This window comes from Panthera tigris, chromosome B1 (genome assembly GCF_018350195.1).
Source record: "Panthera tigris isolate Pti1 chromosome B1, P.tigris_Pti1_mat1.1, whole genome shotgun sequence".
In the NCBI taxonomy this organism is placed as follows: Eukaryota; Metazoa; Chordata; class Mammalia; order Carnivora; family Felidae; genus Panthera; species Panthera tigris.
The window spans coordinates 146756737-146776032 of NC_056663.1; the positions used below are offsets into that span (position 1 = coordinate 146756737).

At 36.9% G+C, this 19296-nt stretch overlaps 1 protein-coding gene across 1 annotated transcript in view; it reads right to left on the reverse strand.

The window, feature by feature from the left end:
* Window positions 1-19296, reverse strand: part of SLC4A4 (solute carrier family 4 member 4) — a 356758-nt gene that overhangs the window by 34542 nt on the left and 302920 nt on the right. The window contains exons 16-18 of the mRNA XM_042984402.1: window positions 18338-18529; window positions 5221-5334; window positions 3199-3360 (exon numbers count right to left, since the gene is read on the reverse strand). Coding sequence (XP_042840336.1) covers window positions 3199-3360; window positions 5221-5334; window positions 18338-18529 — 468 coding nt within the window. The remainder of the gene's footprint in view (window positions 1-3198; window positions 3361-5220; window positions 5335-18337; window positions 18530-19296) is intronic.

Below are 19296 nucleotides of genomic sequence, written 5' to 3' on the forward strand. Positions count from 1 at the left end.
CCTATACCTCCCAGAAGCAAATAAAATCTTCTCTGGAAGGCTTTGAAGCACTTGCATGGGAAGACTAGCTTATAACTGTTTCTTTACAAAAAAAAAAAAAAAAAAAAGACGAGAAGACACACTGGAAGTAAGAGAGGAAAAAAACAAAGTTCAAAATCAAATCTGCAAAGACAGCAAATGTATAAAATAATAAAAGACTTTATGGAAAAATAATAAAGAAGTTAAGAACTATCAAAGCTGGATAGAAAGATTTGGAAAATAACAGAATGGAACTTCTAAATACAAAAAAAAAACAACTATAATTCTTGAAAGGAAAAATTCAGTGGCTAGTTTGCTGACAGAATAGAACCAACAGAAGAAATAATTTAATAAAGAGAAAGAACTGAAGAAATTACCCAAAATATAACACAGAGACCAAAAGATAGGAAATGTAAAATAAAAACAAAAATAAAAAAACCCAAACCAAAAACAGATTAGAAGTAGAGCACAAGATGGAGATATACGACAAAATTCTACTTGGAATTCCAAAAGGATGTATTAGAGACTGAAAGAGTCAGACTTACAGAATTCTACAAGTGATAAAAGACAGGAAGATTCAATAATCTAATAATTAATAAAAGACTGGAAATCCAATTTTCCAATACACAATAAAAAGAGATCTACGCTGACACAAGTTACAGAGAAACTCCAGAATAAAGACAAAAGAGAAGATGATAAAAGCATCCAAAAGACAACAATGATTACTTACCAAGCAATGAAAAGTGTATTGACAGTTCACTTTTATGAAAGTCAGAAATGGAAAATAGCTTCTACATGCTGGAAGAAAGAGCTTTTAACCTACAGTATATACCCAGAGAAACCATCTTACGAGAATGGAAGTGAGACAAACACATTTTCAGATGAACATAAATGAGGGTTTACCACACAAAGATCACCCCAGAAAAAATTTCAATAGTCTAGTAAATAAGTACTGTTTAGAGGAAATAATGCAGTCTAAAGAAAACTCTTCCAAAATGGAAGATCTGAAATGCAAAAAAAAAAAAAAAAAAAAAGCAAAGAAAACAGTAAATTTGCATATAATTCTAAAAATACTGACCATGTCTGATTAGATTTTAAAATCCAGATAGCAATCAAATCTAGGTAATAAGAACATAGGACTCAGGAAGGAAGATCAACATTAAAGCATTCTTTAGCCATTCGCAGTTTTCACCAGAAGGATAAACACACTGAATACCTTCAGAACTTAAATATGCATATTAAAATATACAACATAATCACTACCAGAAAAGATAAAGTGTATAACTTTCAAACTAACACAAAACAAATTAGAATGAAGACAATAAAAAAAAAAAAACTGTATCAACCTAAAAGAGGGCAAGAAAGGAGAATAAAAAAGAAAGAACAGTGAGGCAAATAGAGTGTTAGGGAAGTAGAAAGCAAAAATAATGTGGTAAAAATGAATCCAAATCTATTAGTCATCACCATCTATTTAAATGGATTCAATATTTTAGTTAAGAGAAAAGACTGTAAAAATGGATCCTATGTGTTATTTACAAAGAGACACAAGACACAAGGTATATTGTAAATAAAAGACTGGAAAAATACATATCAGGGAAGTGAAAATTAAGTTACCAAACCTTTATTAGTACAAAATAAAATAAGCTTTAAGGCCAAAAGCATTGTTAGAAACAAAGAGAGGCACATAAAAAGTTCAATTCACTGAAAAGATAAAATAGATACAAATGTGGATGTACTTAATAACATGGCTTCAAAACAAATAAAGCAAATATTAACAGAAAACAATATGTACAAAAACTCCAATGTAATAAACTGCTTCTTTGAAAAAGGCTAATAAAATTAACAAACCTCAGGCTAAATCATCAAGGAAAATAAAAAGCACAAATCAGGGGTGCCTGGTGGCTCAGTCAGTTAAGTGTCCAACTTTGGCTCAGGTCATGATCTCACGGCTCGTGGGTTAGAGCCAGATTGGGCTCTGTGCTGACAGCTCAGAGCCTGGAGCCTGCTTCGGATTCTGTGTCTCCCTCTCTCTCTCTGCCCCTTCCCAGCTCACACTCTGTCTCTTTCTCTTGAAAAATAAATAAACGTCAAAAATAAATAAATAAACAAATAAATAAATAAATAAATAAATAAATAAATAAATAAATAGTTTTAAAAAGCACAAATCAATGACATTAGGAATTTAAAGGGAAAAGTAACATTCAGATTAGGAAACAAAGATAATACTATAAACAACGTATCAACAAATTTGAAAATATTGGGGAAATGGAACAAAATATAGGAAAATATGTTACCAAATAGAAAAATAGAAATTATGAATATTTTGCAACCATTAGAACATTTTGATCATCAGTTTTATAAGTTCCACATAGAACCTACTCAGCCCATATAGTTTTACAAGCATGTTTGATTATTCAAAAAAAAGATCATTGGCCTATTACACACAATAAAGAGAGTATTATATTCTATTTCAGAGAATGGAATGGAAATGGAATAGGAGGAGAAACACTCCCCAGCTCTTTTATAAGGATAACGTATTCCTGATACCAAAATCAGACAGGGACACTATGAGAAAGAAAACTTGCAGGCCAATTTTACTCTTAAACAGAAGCAAAAATCCAAAATATAGACATACATATTATACTATAATATATAATATATATTATGCTATAATATATATTATACATTATACTATATATGTTATATATCATTATAATTTATATATAAATATGAAAACTATGTATTAAAAAACGGTTGGTAAAATGACAGAAAATCTATTACTGTCACTCACCAAGTCAACAGACCAAAAACAAACAAACATGTTTTTATCTCAATAGCTTCAAAAAGAGTATTTGTCACTGTCTTCATTAAGGACAGTTACCACATTAAAATCAGATGAAGGATGACAGTGGCTGAATGGTAAACAGCTTATCCTGCCCTCTTCGGTGGTGAAGGAAATATGATTTCAAACAACTTTTTCAGATTGAAATGAGATCTATCCTAAAGTATTCTATTGAGGAGATGTGTCAACACAAAGTGTTCTGTGACTCTGCCAAGTCAGAAAGAATATTAGCTGTAATAAAACTCTCAATAAAACTGTCTTGGTTTTGAATAAATTAGTATTTCCTAGTACTATAAAGAAAGTGGAAGGCAATGATAACCATTACTACAAACATTTACCTTGAGTTTATGCTCTTTCCTGTTCACAATCACAGCTGTGATTTGCTGGTCCATGAAAATCAGAATGGTGACCAACAAAGCAGGGATCGCAGCTGCAAGGTACACCCACCAGGGGTTTCCTCCAAATGGTGGGACAAACCAACCTCGGTTTGGACTTGTTGGCTTGAAGAAGAAGGAGAACATTTTCAAAACGATATTAATACATACTGTTTGGTGAAAAATCAATGGGAGAGATACACTTTGATTTCTGGAGAGCCAACATTTCAAAATCAGAAACCGTTTTACTGATAGGTTCAACAAAGATTAGTCACCAAAAATTTCCTAAAGGTGATTATTTTTAAGGCAGTTTTTTAAATGAAGGAGACTAAGACTATAGGCTCAAGGAAAACAAGTAAATGCCATTTTGTGTATTTAGGATGATCTAAGGTAAGGACTCAAGATGGAAGAATGTGACTTAAGTTTAAAGAGCAGCCATTAAAAAAACCCAAATGTAATAGTCAGTAAAGACACAGACAAGAAATTTGAATGAATTTTGTTCATGAATTTTAGCAATTATACCAAAGTTATTTCTACTACTGACAAATTGTAATCGTTTCACATCATATTATATAGAAAAGGTACAAATATTTTTTTTTTACTTTATAATAGAACTTGTTTAATACTCTGGTCTTTCTTATACATATGAACAGTGACCCAGAATAACTGGTTAAATCCTCAGAAATGCTACCAAAAATGAAAAAGATGATCATTTTCCCACTTCTCCTGGAATATTTTTCTATCCTCTTCCTAACATTAAATAATGAAAATAAACTAAAACAGAATCCTATAAATTCTTTTCTCTATGTTTACTATCAAGAAAGTCTCACTTCTCTGAAGATATTTGTCTTCCGTCTCCCTTTGCTCATAACTACATCACTGAATCCATCCACATTTTATTCCTTTACCAGGTTGTGAGCTTGGAAGGAGGGAACAACTTTCTCTTGTTCATCAGTACATTTCATATCCCCTGGAAAGGGCCTGACTCAAAGCAAACATTCAATAAACATTGACTTAAATGAACTAATCACTGAATGATTGAAAACTTATGTTTGCAAATGAATATGAGATGGCACAGATAATGCAACAAACATTCTGTTTGCTGTACCATATGGTCTCAGGGATGGAGAGAGAGGCTAGGAGTGCTCCATAAAACAGGTGAAAGACATAATGAAAAATTAGATAGGGATATATAAGAATGACTGAAATGTAAATTTTACCCATTAGGCCTGCACATACCGACAGATTTATAAAGTGAATAATTCTTATATCTTCTTTGTAATAATTAAAAAAAAATTTTTTAATATTTTGTTATTTTGGGGACAGGGAGAGACAGAGTGTGAGCAGGGGAGGGGCAGAGAGAGAGGGAGACACAGAATCTGAAGCAGGCTCCAGGCTGTCGGCACAGCCTGGCGCAGGGCTCGAACTCACAAACCGTGAGATCATGACCTGAGCTGAAGTCGGTCGCTCAACCGACTGAGCCACCCAGCCACCCCCTCTTTGTAATAATTAAAATGTACATTATATATAGACGTATGTATATATGGCAGGTAGTTTTGTAGCAGGAAAAGAGTAATAACATAATCTTAGGCATTTTCCTTACTCTTTCTGAGCTCCGATATCAACTTCATAAAATCAGTATGATGATAGTTGCATTACATCTTAGAATTATTATAGGGACCAAGAAGGGGATTAGTTGCATGAAAATTCTTCAGCTCATTTTAAGTACTCTAAAACTATAAAGCAGAGTGTATTTTTCAATAAAACTCAATCTAATGTGAACCCTGCATTTAATCATAATCAGGCAGTCAACTTTAGTGAAGGAATAGACAAAGAATATGTATGCACCTAGCAAAAGACCATTTCTGAAATAAGGAAATGGATAATCCTACAAAACCAACTCAAAAATATATGATGAACTAGAATAGGGGAGAGGAAAGAAATCCATAGCGTTCTACAAATGACCAAAAGCAGAAGTTCACCTACCTTGAACTCACTTGGCACAATTAATTTCGGAGTATCCACACCCACCAGGGCATCTATTACACAAAAGATCAGAATGGACAAGATAATGGCGAAGTCACTGATCAGTTTTCTTGCCTGAAAAAAATTAAAAAGAAACCAAGGAATGTTTAGTGCTGGATTAATATATTTGCCTGTGTTGGAAATGAACAAAGAATTCTGTCTTTATAGTAACAGCTTCACCAGCAAATTAAAGGAGGTGTCACACTGTAGAGAGATTATTTCTCAAATTGTTTTTGCATTGCTTTCTCATCTAGCCAGAAATAATCGAATCCCACAGAAGAAATCAGTGTGTGTGTGTGTGTGTGTGTGTGTGTGTGTGTGTGTATGGGGGGGGGGAGGTTGGTGTTTGTGAGCTTATGCATGCATGCGCAGGCTGGGGAGAGAAGTCACAAATAATATATTCCTGAAATACTGTGCAAACATTCTTGCTGTACAGCATAAAGGATACCTAGATAAGGTTGAAATCTCAAGGCATATTGTAAAAACCTACACAAAAATACAGAATTCTATTTATAATTTGGGAATAGCATTGTGTGCATACAGCAACATAATTCCATAAGTTAACCTGAAAACACTGAGAATCCAGCAGGAAAGGGGTTACAAGTTCTAGGTGACTCAGTGTACTCAAGACCTCAGGGAAACATGATGTGATGGAAGATGAAGATTTGAGGACATCCCTAACTTTGTCAAAGAAAATGTTTTTCACTATAAGTTAGTGCTTAAAATGTCTGTATGTGGGGCATCTCTTCTCTACCACTTTTTAAATGTGGTTGCCATTAGCTGACAAACTTGGAGCTTCCTAAATATCTGCCTCTGGTCAGGACAAGAGCTGAGGTTTATGGGATGTAGAAAACCTTTCCCTTGTATGGCTGTAGAATGGTCATTTCTGAGTCAGTAGGGAAGCATGGGGTGTCTGGTGGCACTGACAATGGCTGGGGAGCATTACTAAGAACACAGGCACCTGAGTTTCCCCTAAGGTTTATACACATGGTGGCATGTAATCTGATCATTCGACAAGAATTTACTCACTAGCTTACACTTTAATCGGGTGCTAAGGATACCACAGTGAACAAAATAGACGCAATCCATGTCTTCACAAAGGGAACATACCCAAGGAAGCCTGCTCCCAAACGAATCAGGGTTGATTCAGTGGTTGTCAAGTTACCTCAGGGTGAGCAGTCAATGTTCTGGTATTGTCAGATGAAGAGAGATCAGGGAGGGACCGAGTGGCTGCACAGTTCTTAGGACAGGGAATCTTTTGAAAGAGTAGTGGGACTCCTGCAGTCAGATGTTCAGTAGGAATGGAACTGAGAAATGGAAGTACTTGGCAAGGTGGGTATGCCAAAGGCCACAGTAGTGCTCTCTTCTTGACCACTGCCCGGTGCCAGGAGCCTTGGGTCCTAACTAGCAGCAAGACCAAAGATGGCCTATTTGCTTTGAATTCATTTCCTTTTGAAGGGCTGGATTTTGCTAGGTTTGGCTCGCTTAAGAACTACACACAAAAAAAGGCAGAAAGTCAGCTATGGGATGTGTTAACTTGCCAGTTAACACCAATCATACAGTAATGTCAAGCACAAATAAATGGCAGGGGTCAATCTGGGGAGGAAAATATAGGGCAGCAGTTAGGAGCACAGTATCTAAAGTCAGATGACCTGGGTTGGAATGCTAGCACCATTATTTCCTCTCTGTAAATATATATCCTTTCTTAGCTTCAATTACTCCATCTGCAAAATGTAGCCAAAATAATCCCTACAAACTTCATCAGTTTGTTATAAGAATTAAATAAGACAAGCCATGAAAGTTTTTATCATAACATCTGGAACATAATAGATTCGCCTAATACATGTTAACTATTGTTATTTCAAGTTCCATGAGGTCTCTTTGGCTGCAGAAACCACTGGAATAACTAAATAATCTACCATCAGGAGGTCTTAAGAAGGAATTATCAATTCCAAGAAACAAGACATGATATGGAAGCCCAGTAATAATATGGAACTGCCACTCAACAAATTTTGGTTGGAAGTATTTGGAATCCCTGCAGAAAAAGGATGTTTCCCAGGGCTCAGTACTGGAGGAAACTCCCATTCTTAAGCTTTGTACAAGTAAGTGTTGGCAAAGGCAATTCAAGAGGGTCTGGCAAAGATGGTCATGTGAAGCATGCTTAGGAACTATTAAGATATTATAATTGCTCTCTGGTCCAGTAGGTCATAAATCACTGGAAGACCAGAGGTCTTTTTGCAAAAGCAAAAAGAAGTTCTCTTTTTTTACCACCCTCCCAGTCCTTACCCAAAAAATCTAATTTGTTGACAATTTAGATATGCTAGACGTTGTTCAAAAGGGGGGGGATGGTTATTAAAAAGACAGTGCTCCTCCTTTTTCTCATAAACAGAAGAAGAGAAGTAGAGGGTGGCAAATGAATTAAATCTGCAATTCCTTGGTATAAAGTCCCAAGGAACTGTACCTCTGGCCCTCTAGGAGACAGATCTGCATGACTGGAATCACTACCAAACACCTGGGACACGTTTCTTCCTTAGTTAGAAGAGGTATTCTTAGCCTTCCATAAACTAAACACTGAAGCCCTAAATCTGCTCTTTCAGTTCTCTTCATCTTTATTAACGGCAGCTTATTTTTTCCTATTGCTTAGGCCAAAAACCATCCACATAACTCTTCTCTTTCTCTCATATCCTATATCTAATGGATCAGCAAATGACCTTCAAAACATATTCAGGATGCTGCCACTTCTCACCACCTCCACTGCTCCTTTGTCTAAGGCACCACTCTATCTCCTGTGGTTTCCTGCTTCCTATCTCATTTTCCTGATTCTATACTTGCCCCCCTTCAGTACACTGTCAAGGTATCCCAGAATAATGATGTTAAAACTTTGGTCAGACAATGTGGTAGGCAAAACAATGCCCCCTAAGGAAGTATACATCCTACTTCTTGGAAACTGAATATGTAATGTTGCATGGCTAGAGAGAATTGGGTTGCACATAGAATTAAGGTTGCTAATCAGATAACCTTGAGTTTGAAGAAATGATTTGGGATTATTCTGGTGGGTCCAATGTAATCACCAGGGTTCTCATAGATGAAAGGGGCAGGCAGGAGAGCCAGTGTCAGAGTGATGTGCTATGAAAAAGACTCAACTGGCCATTGTGGGCTTTGAAGATGGAGGAAAGGGCCATGAGTCAAGGAATGTGGGTGGCCTCTAAAAACTTCTAAAAGCAAGGGAATTCTTTCAAGGGAGCCTCCAGAAAGAACACAGCCTTGTCAATTCCTTGACATTAACCAATGGGACCCATTTCAGTCTTCTGACCACCATATCTCAAGACAATAAATCTGTAATGTTTTAAGCCATCATATTTATAAAAATTTGAAATAGCAGCCATAGGAAACTAATATAAATAAATAGATTACCTATTTTAGTTATTAGTTTCCCAAATTTATATATATGTGGAAGAAATACATATGTGCAAGAAATGCACATAGTTCATATACAATATACATAAATATATCTTGGAAGAACTTCAGCAATGATATTCTTGTCAACTGTGGCACTATTGTAAGTTTAAAAGTAGCTAAAAAGACAAATGTTAATAAGATTTGAAATTACATTTCTTAAAATTTATGGGGTAAAAGGGCTACTTTATTAACAATATTGCTTAACCTCATTAAAAATCACAGCCAGGGTGATATGTTCTATATAAAATACTCACTTCTATTTCCCCTTCCTTCCCCTTAAATTGTACAATACAGCTCAGTTACAGCAGAAACCACTCCTGGAGAGTGTTTATTGTCAGACATGCATTTCTAAGACACTAGATCCAGTTTAAACTTCATAGTAAGGAAATTGATTTTTCCCAGGCCACCTTTGTATTCGACTCCAAATCCTTTAATTGGAGAAGGCAGGTAGGGGTGCTATTTTAGTAGGCTGTTCAGGTCTTACCGTATACTAAAATTAAACTTTAATTCAAACAAGGTAAAACTGACAGTAGAACTAGAAAGTGCCCTAAAAATGTCAAGTACTGAGTAAATACAGCTTTTACTAGATACACTCTAGGACCTGTGAACGAGAGCTTTCTCTGAGTCTGACTTTAAGGAGATAAGAATCACTCTCTTGAGGTTCTTCTCACATTTCCAAACACACTTAGAAAAAAAAAATACATGAAGTTCCTTTCATTTTGTTTATTTTAACTTCCATTTTCATCAAACTTGAGCAGTTTCAAAAACTCTAAAACATCACCCTTTTATGTGCCAATATATAAATAAAGAAATCAAATAAGAAATCCATAGTTCTTGGGGGCACCTGGGTAGCTCAGTCGGTTAAGTGTCTGACTTTGGCTCAGGTCATGATCTCACATTTTGTGAGTTCAAGCCCCACATCGGGCTCTGTGCTGATGGCTCAGAGCCTGGAGTCCACTTCAGATTCTGTTTCTCCCTGTCTTTCTGCTCCTCCCCTGCTTGCACTCTGTCTCCCTCTCTCAAAAATAAACCAAAAAAAAAAAAAAAAAAAAAAGAAAGAAAGAAAGAAACCCATAGTTCTTTTTTTTTTTCAATATATGAAATTTATTGTCAAATTGGTTTCCATACAACACCCAGTGCTCATCCCAAAAGTGCCCTCCTCAATACCCATCACCCACCCTCCCCTCCCTCCCACCCCCCATCAACCCTCAGTTTGTTCTCAGTTTTTAAGAGTCTCTTATGCTTTGGCTCTCTCCCACTCTAACTTCTTTTTTTTTTTTTTTTCCTTCCCCTCCCCCCATGGGAGAAACCCATAGTTCTTAATTCCCTTCTAGATCTCACTGGTCATGATTAGAGGTACCAAAGTTTTCATGAGAAACAAGTTTCCACAAGATTTCACATCCAATCTTATAGATTTGGAGGCCTCAAACCTAGCTTGAACAGACATAACCCATGGATGTCCCTGTAGCCAAACACTAAGTCTCTCCAGGTTCAAACTTCAATATCCTAGGAATATAAACTATGGCAATCTAAGTGAAATACAAACTAAGATAATTTATATATAGCAAGGGCTTGCTATAAACAAAAATAGTTGTGTTTTTTTTTTAATGGTACAGTGATGTGCTACAATGTATAAGATATTTCCTACCTCCATTCATGAATACGGCAAAGAAAAATGTGTTTCAATTAAGATTATTTTATATAAGACTGGTTTTGAGCTATTTGTTTGTTTGCCACTTTTTAATTATAAAAATGAAAAGAAAAATATTTCTGTCCTCTTCAGAATTAATTATAAAATATCTTGATTAATCTAATAAGAAACAATCAGCTTAGCTATTTAAACTACCAGAGCAAAGAAGAAATGACACGGATGGGAAGGGAAATTCAAGTAACCATACACTGTTCTCCATTCTTGGGCAAAAACAACCTAATAAATCTATTATAAACATATTCTTCATGAAGGATGGTACTTACAAATTATTAAGAGAGTCATAATCATGGAGACACCAACGGGGAGAAGCTAGTTAATTTACAGCAGGGAGAAATGAGTTTGGTTTCCCTGAAGCCCCAGAAGACATTTGGTTTTCATTTTGCAAAGGCTACAGCTGCTCCTGAGTTAACGGGGGAAAGGCTGTGGGCCTGCAGAGCAGCTCTCGATGGATGGAGCTGTTACAGAGACAAGTACGGCAGCAGGCACCCTGTGGGTTCTCGATAAATATTAATCAATGATGTCAGTTCTTCTCACAATGGTGAGACTGCTAAACAACAGTGTAAAAGAGCATTTATTCCAGATGAAAAACAGTATACCAGATAAACGTGGTGCCTTCTGGCAATCGTAAAAAGGCACAAAATACCATGAGAATTTTGAAATTGGATTCCCTCCCTAGTAGCCAAAGCACAGCACTATAAAATAAATAAGCACTAATATCAGTATAGCAATCATAATACACTGTACTTTGAATCAATAATACTCACTGTAATTAGAATTCAATAAAAGTAAAGTGTGATTTAGACTCCAGGATTTTCACCCTGTAACATCCAGAGTCAGAGAGCTGGGGAACAAAGAAGGGAAATGGATTGGGCACTTTATCTGAGTGGGGCTTAGAGCTTCCGAATGAAAGTCTACCTGAAAGAGAAAATAGTATTTCCAATCACGGAACAGAGGTGGAGTGGGCCTACAAAGCAGTTCGGAAGGAAAGTTGGTGATATTTCACGCTTGGGACTCTTCCTGCCTCCTGCTGTAAACCTGAGCAGAGCACAAAACCTATTAAGTGTATGCCAGAAGCAAATAATCAGATTGCATGAGAGATGCTGTACCTCAACCTGGTCACTATATTCTAAGTAGAGAGTACAAATCTGGAGCTGATCCAGAGATGGGTAACCAGAGGAATAGGGTTCCAGAAAACCCACTGCATAAAAAATGATGGTCGGCCTCGAGAAGTTGCAGAAAGTGTCTTCAAATATGCGACATCTGTCACAGGGAAGAAGGACAAACTTGTCCTGTGTAGCTTCAGAGGGCAAGGGCAGATCCTGGGGACAGAGGCTGTGGCAGGCAAGATTTGTGTTTCTATCAGGAATTCTCTCAGAGATAGAAGCTCCTGTTCTAGGAAGCATTCCGCAGAGGAACACTTGTCAGAAATTAAGAGGTGGTATTGGACTAGATGGCATTCAAAGTCCTAACGCTAAAATTCAATCATTAAGACCCAGTTAACAAAATTTCTTGGCCCTCTAATAGTGTTGTCTTGATATGGCCCCCAACAGCATACAAGAAAGAGTTCCAGGACTTAAAAAGAAAGGTGGTTTTATAATTATATTAAGGTACAAAAATCAACATTTTAAAAAGAGTAATTATTAAGTCATGTGTATAAATCAGACAATCTGAAAATGGAGTAGGAGGTCATTTTGTGTTGATGAATGGATTTCAATGCTGGTAACTTTCCTATGATGATCAAGTAAGCTGAAAGAACTCAGGACCAATAAAGAACCATGGTCAAAATTACTGTCCATAGACTGTTTAAGAGCACTCACAGAACACTTGGCCCCTTAGTGCTCCTAATCTTATTTTTCTTATGGCTCAATTCAGGTTAACTGCATTTTTTGTCATATGTCTATAAGAACTGAAGTATTTGTAATCTTTGTTAAGTGTTTAATAGGCTGAGTTGTAGTTATAACCAAATATCCCTTTGTTAGTCTTACGAAAAAATAGGAAAATCAATTTTAGATTAAAAACAAATTTGACTTTGAAAATTACTTTTCTTGGTATACAACAACACAAGAATTTGAAAATCTGATTCCCCTTCACTGACAGCAAGGACATTTTCTGGATAAGTTTCAGTGGCATAATGTGGTCTGATGTTTCTGCAAGAAACACCCAAACATCACCCAACATTACCAACACTAGAACGTAGGATGGAGAATACATGCCCATTAGTTCTTACTAGTTTTTGGATGCATTATTGGTTTTAGTTTGACAGTTATCATTTACCAAGAGAGTTTCTGGGAAAAAAAAAGAAAACAGAAAGGGATGTCACCCAATTCTTGTAAAGAGTTGTTTACCAACTAAACACATCCAACTTTAATAGAACTGTCACAGGCCAAAATGTCAACTAAAAGTCACGGAGCCAGAAATATAGCAAATTGTGGAATTGTAGACTGTGCTTCACATGGATGAAAACTAAATGTGTTACCTAACTGAAATGCTCATTATATTTCCACTGAAATTACAGAAACTCTGTACTTTTTTCTTATACATAAAGCCAGCTCCTCAAACCATCATCAAATTACTTAGGTCAAAGGAAAGCACCGAAGTGTGATACCATAGAAGACAGTAAGCATGAATGGATCAGAAGAATCAAAATGAGTCACACTCATCTGAAAGCCCAAAAATCTAACTTATTCAACAAATATATATTTACTTCCTACTATGTGCCAGACTCATGAATTACCTATCTTTGTATCCCTACCCCCTCGAATTGTATCAAGCACACATTAGGGACACAATATTTTTTTTCAATATTAAATGATAAATTAATTAATTATAGAGTATAAAATACTGGGTTTTTTTAAAGGGTATCAAAGAAAATTCTTCTCAAGTGTCATCTAAATAAAGTGTAAAAAGTGTTATAGCTGTTGACGTTACCTGGAGTTCATTTTATTTACTTAACTGACAATAACAATCAGAAGGCACATTAAAAAGAGAATCTTACCATTATACCAGTTCATGTGACAGTCAAAACTGTTACTTACACTAAGTGGGGGAAAAAGAGGAAATTAAGTAGCTCCTTAAGAAACACATTTTCATGCCAAAGACATACAGCAGTCAACCATATTACATTTGACTATATCAAAGTATCAACAGATTTTGTCTAATTCAGGTTCTATAGATTTATGAGTTCCACGACCACTAATCACAATCCTGCTCTAAATTACTGCTTTCATTTTGCCAGCACACATGCAGCCATGGTATCTTCCTTGCGTGCATATAATCCCTTATCAGTATGGGACTCTGGAAGACCATTTCATGTTAATGTCCTGAGCCATCTGCCACAGAAGATTACAGATTATGCTGTGATGCCCCTACAGGAAGCTCTGATGCCAAAAGACTTTGACTAAAGACTTGAGGCTGACATAATAGCCCAGTAACTATATATGGTAACGATCTGAAGCGCTCCTCTCAAAAGAATGGGGACCACAAAGAAGACAGGCAGTGGTGTACTGGCATTCCATCAATATTCCCCTCGGTATTAGGGCTCTCTGGACAAGCCTGATATACAAATTAAATTCCTGATAGACAGGCTAGCAAAGACAAACTCTTTTACTGTAAGTGCTTGTCTTGATGAATTGCTAGTAGCTTCCTGAGGGATGGAAAGAGTGGATAACTGACCCTGGTCTAAGCAAAAGTAATGATGGGCTGAACTAGAGGAACAGGAGTGTAAGTATAGGGAGAGAGATTAGAGCAGGATAATCAAGGGGACTGTGACAAGTTTAATTTGATAATCAAAAAGAAAATTTGCAGAGGCAAATAAAATGCTATCATCTTTTGTCACACCAAAGTTTCTACTGCTTTTCACCACGCTCTCCACCTTGGGAGACTGGCCTGTGGTCTGAAGTAGATTCCCTTTCCTCTCCAGCTGGGTTTAGCCTGCAGCAGCTTGAGCAGGCCATCAGAAGTAAAAGAGAGATAGATCAAAATACTTATTCCCATAGCTGTATTGCTGTGAGACTTCCTCAGGCCGGCTATATCCCTCAGCCTGAGCTCATGTTACCTCCCAGGACAGCTCTCTCGACTCTTTTCCTCTGGGGTCCAGCAACCATTCCCTTTGCACAACCTTTGGGCCAGGGATAGTAACAACCCACTGTTCCTAGCACTGGACACTACATTCTCCCTCATGGGTTCCCTAAACTTAACTGCACTTTGGAAATGATGCTTTTTAGTAAACCCCTCAAATCATCCCACCTGAGTGTATAATTTGCTTCCTGCTCAGACTGACACACCAAATATGATTCTGGGATTTTGATCTTGGATGGCTGTGAGGGTAGATGATACTATGAGCTGAGATAAGGAATACAGGAAGATGAGTATGTTCAAATGTGGAAAGAAAAACCACATCTTGAAGTTGCTATATAACAACTGTAGATCATCCACAGGCAGAGGTTGGCAGCAGCTGTAAAAGCAGACGTGGCATAAAGATGGAGATAAAAATTAATTTTGAGAAATTTGTAAGTACTGATCATTGCCATAAGCTCTAGCTTAAAATAGAGAATTCATTTAATTTAGGAGATGGAGTCAGCAAACTCTCTCTAAAATTACAGAACTGTAGAGCTTAAAAGGATGTTAATTGTCTTCTAGCTGAGCTCTCCTTTTCTGGGTGTTATAACTGAAGTCCAAGGTTAGCCATCAAAGGGCTACTGTTAGTTAATGGCAGTGCTGGCAGTGGAGCTTCTGGGTTCTCCCATCTATGTGTGCTCTTTCCACAAAATGCAGCCTTTCCCTCTATTTTGCTGTTTCCCACTAGTCATCAAGTATGGAGTACTTAGTCTGCACCCAGCCTTGTGCTAATTGATGTGAGGAATAATGGAGAAGTAAAACAGAATTCCAGCGGCTTACAGTCTTAATTGACTAAAATACAAATGTTTAGAAACGAGAGTGCTAGAGAGAAATGGCCTGTCACGCTAAAGGAAAAGAGGACATTTTGTAGGACAGGGGCACTGTCATCCGGCATGATCACTTTGAAATTTTAGCAATTTCATGTGCATTGTTGGTGTGAGTGAGGAAGTAGTAACAGTTGGTTCAATTATTGCCCCAGCATTCAAGGATTGTCTAATTTATTCTATTTAAGCATACAAATTTTTATTGTAGAATAACATGAAGCATAAAGATCTATAAATCTATTGGTTCCTATCTTTAGAGACCCTCCTTCTAAATGACAGCTTAAGTCCAAACACATTTTGGCAAATGAGAGAGCAGAAAATATATTCTTATTATTCACGCAAGTGTGAATTTATCGATGTATTGTTATTATTTAGCTGTAAACATAAAGTGAGTAGGAGAGATGATGGTCTGAAAGCCTACACACCTCAACATTGCTCCTTAGAAATCACATATATTTTCTGCCCCTGTTTATTTTATGATTGCTGCATATAATTCTAAACTATGCTGAGAAGCCTCTTAGTAGGAATTGAAACTGGATTGCTATCATTATTCTATTTTCACATGCTCATAACTTTCTCAGCAGCATTTATCAATGCTGACAAATGACCTGCTTGGGCTCTTATAAAGGGAAAATTCCTTTAAGTCTGAAGAGCTGTTATCAATTTGGGAGTTACCGCTGGAAGAAAAAGGTGATGTCTACATAGGCAGTTGAAATGATCTATATTTATCTTAAGGATGAAACTAGTTTATTTTGTAAATTACAACTAACAATTGCTTCACAAATTTTTTGTTTTCCACCTGCTATGTCTGTATAATTTCAGGCTTTGGCAAGTGGAAGAGATAAAAAGGTGATAATTCCTGAAGTGTGAGCCGGGGGTGGGGGGGGGAGAGAAAGAGGGGTCTAATGGATTAATAATTAAGAAGGAAAAACCTCAACAGAGAAGAAGCAATTGTCCTCAAAGACGTTTACCCAAGGCATCTGGTCCACACAAAACTCATACCATTGAAAAGGTGGACTAAGTTAACACATTTCCCTGTGTAACTGGTGTTACAAGCTCAAATATCTTCAGGGACAGGCAGTTAATCTGAAATTGCAAAGCAGCCAAGTCTTAGAGTTATGAGGACAATAACTACCTGCAAAGTATAGGCTCCACCCAAGGCCTCGTGTGTGTGCATGTGTGTGTGTGTGTTCACAAACTATGGGCTAAACAAAGAATGGCTGTAGGCTGAATTATGCCTGTTTACCACTGTTTTGTGATGCCCATTTTAGACACATTAAATTGAATGCTTCTTTCTATGTTTCACTTTGTGGAGATTTTTCTTTTTTTTTTTTTCTTATAATTTTTTTTTTCTTATAATTTTTTTTTTTTTACATTTTTGAGAGACAGAGTGAGACAGAGAGTGAGCAGAGGTGGGGAAGAGACAGAAGGAGACACAGAATCTGAAGCAGGCTCCAGGCTCTGAGCAAGCGTTCAGCAGAGAGCCCGATACAGGGCTCGAACCCAGGAACCATGAGATCATGACCTGAGCTGAAGTCGGACACTTAACCAACTGAGCCACCCAGGCACCTTGACTTTGTGGAGATTTTTCATTCCTTAGGCCAGCTAGTTTGGGACATTTCATTATTGCTATGGTCTCAGTGTTGTGTCTGCCTCAAATTTGTATGTTGAGATCCTAAACCCCCCCAAAAAAGATGGTATTAGGAGGTGGCGCCTTTAGGGAGGTACTTAGGTCCTAAGGGTGGAGCCCTCATGAGTAAGATTAATGTTTTTATAAAAGAGGTCCCGTAGAGAGCCCTTCCTCCATGTTTGAACATAGTGAAAAGGTGCTGGCTATGAGCCAGGAGGAAGGCCTTTACCCAACCATGCTGGTACCTGACCTTGGGCTTTCCAGCCTCCAAAAACGTGAGAAATAAATTGTTGTGGTTTATAAGTCACCCGTCTACGCTATTTTGTTATAGCAGCCCAAACAGACGAAAACAGTTATCAATCTTTCCCTTTATTTTCAACTCTATAAGAAAAATCAGTTTTTATAAGAAAAAGTCAGAAAGTTTCCTGGGTGAAAGTGAATATATGATGATTCATTTCCTAGGAATTGAAAGAAAGGAATTTCAGCAACTGCATCTCTTGTCTTCTAAAGTCTTTCCACTTCTTCTACACAAAACACAAGGGGAGAGATTTCATGAGATTCTAGCTGCTTAGAGCAGCTCATTGATAAAAATCAGGTATAATCAAGATTACCTAAGAAAAACTGACATCTTAAACACTGAGAACTGAACTGCAAAGCAAAGGATTATCTTAGTTTCACTCTGCAGGTAAAAAAACAAAATGCCAGTAACTAAATGTTGGTCTTATCTTGTAGTCCCTCCATGAACCGCAGTTTTGATTTTATGTTCACCCAAGCATATTAAGGGGAGACAGGATGTCTGCACAACCCAGCTCAATTATCTGTTTTTCTGTACTACAGCATTCATCATTATGGGAAGGAAAATTTGGCTCAGATGATGCTCGTATCTTATACCAATACTGGTGTAACGACACGGTGTAAGTTTACTCCCACAGCCCATAATTCAACTACTAAATTACTACATGTACAGCTCATGAACAAGAAATTGTACATAAAAACTGTTACTAATATGAAGAGTTTTTGCTTATGTACTCTCAAAGTATGGATTTAACAGGTTTTTTTCTTACTCATGCATTTTTAGATACTAAAGTACATCCCACTTTCCCCCCTCAGTACAATACGAATTATGATAGAATTTATGACAGAATTTATCCATGGAAGGCTTTTCAAAGCCAGACTATAATTAGGTTAAAAATATATAATATGCACATGGACAAAGACTGGAAATCAATTTTTAAATGCATAAAATTGCAAAAGTTGAATTTCAGGTGACTTTTTCATTATTAAACATTGTATTATTGTGTAAATTCAATGGAAGTTATTTAAAGCTCAGGTACTTACCGTGGTTGGAAAATAACGACTCGTTTTGAATTTTTTCAGAGCCATAGAAGAGGTGTAGGTGCCCAAGAAGAGGATGAAAGACATGAGAGTGATGTCAGGAACAAAATCACAGTTGTTCCCCACGAGCTTTCCTCCGTATTTCAAACACTTCTTCGTGGACAAAAATGCCCAGTCAAAGGTAGCATTATGGTACTGAGGAAGAAAAACATGAAAATTTTTCTAGAGAACACCAATGCATCAAAAGCAGCATTTGATACTTGATGGGCTATGTAGGGATTAGGCTGAAAGTCTCTGTAGAACAGCTGGAGGGTAACCACTGGAGGGTGAAACTTGACAAAGCGTTAATGGAATAACTGGTACTGGGGGGCCAGGAGGCTAGCAATTACTGAAAACACAATGAAAATGATGCCATCTGTTACCTAGTTTGAGCTACAGCCCTACAATCATCCATTTGTTCAACAAAAACAAACCACAAAGTCCTTCTTTCCTGTCAACCTTCCTGAGAGTAAACTGAGACACATTACTATCCTAAGTCTCAAAATGTGAGACTCTCTAAAACACCTTTATTGTTTAAAAAGTACTTACTTTTGCAATACACAGCTTCTTTGGATTCAAGCAGCCCTATGGTTAATGCTCTCTAAAAGTCATATTAGCTTAACTATGCATCTACCCAGCACTTTCCCAAGGAGCTATTTCTTTTCTAAATAACTAGAGACTGGTGATTTAAGGAATTAGACTATAAAAAATACTGATGGTCCCTGCTTTTTCAACTGAATACCTTAATAAAATATAACTTTTTATCTTGTGGACTTCAGGTGAACAGCATGCACACCCAGTACTGGAACATACTAGAATGGGCTTTGGAGTCCTGTGTGGCATATCCCTATGGTACATGACCTCAAGCTCATGGGTCAATTTTCAAATTTTCTTCTATCTCATGAATTGCTGTCATGTTGGCA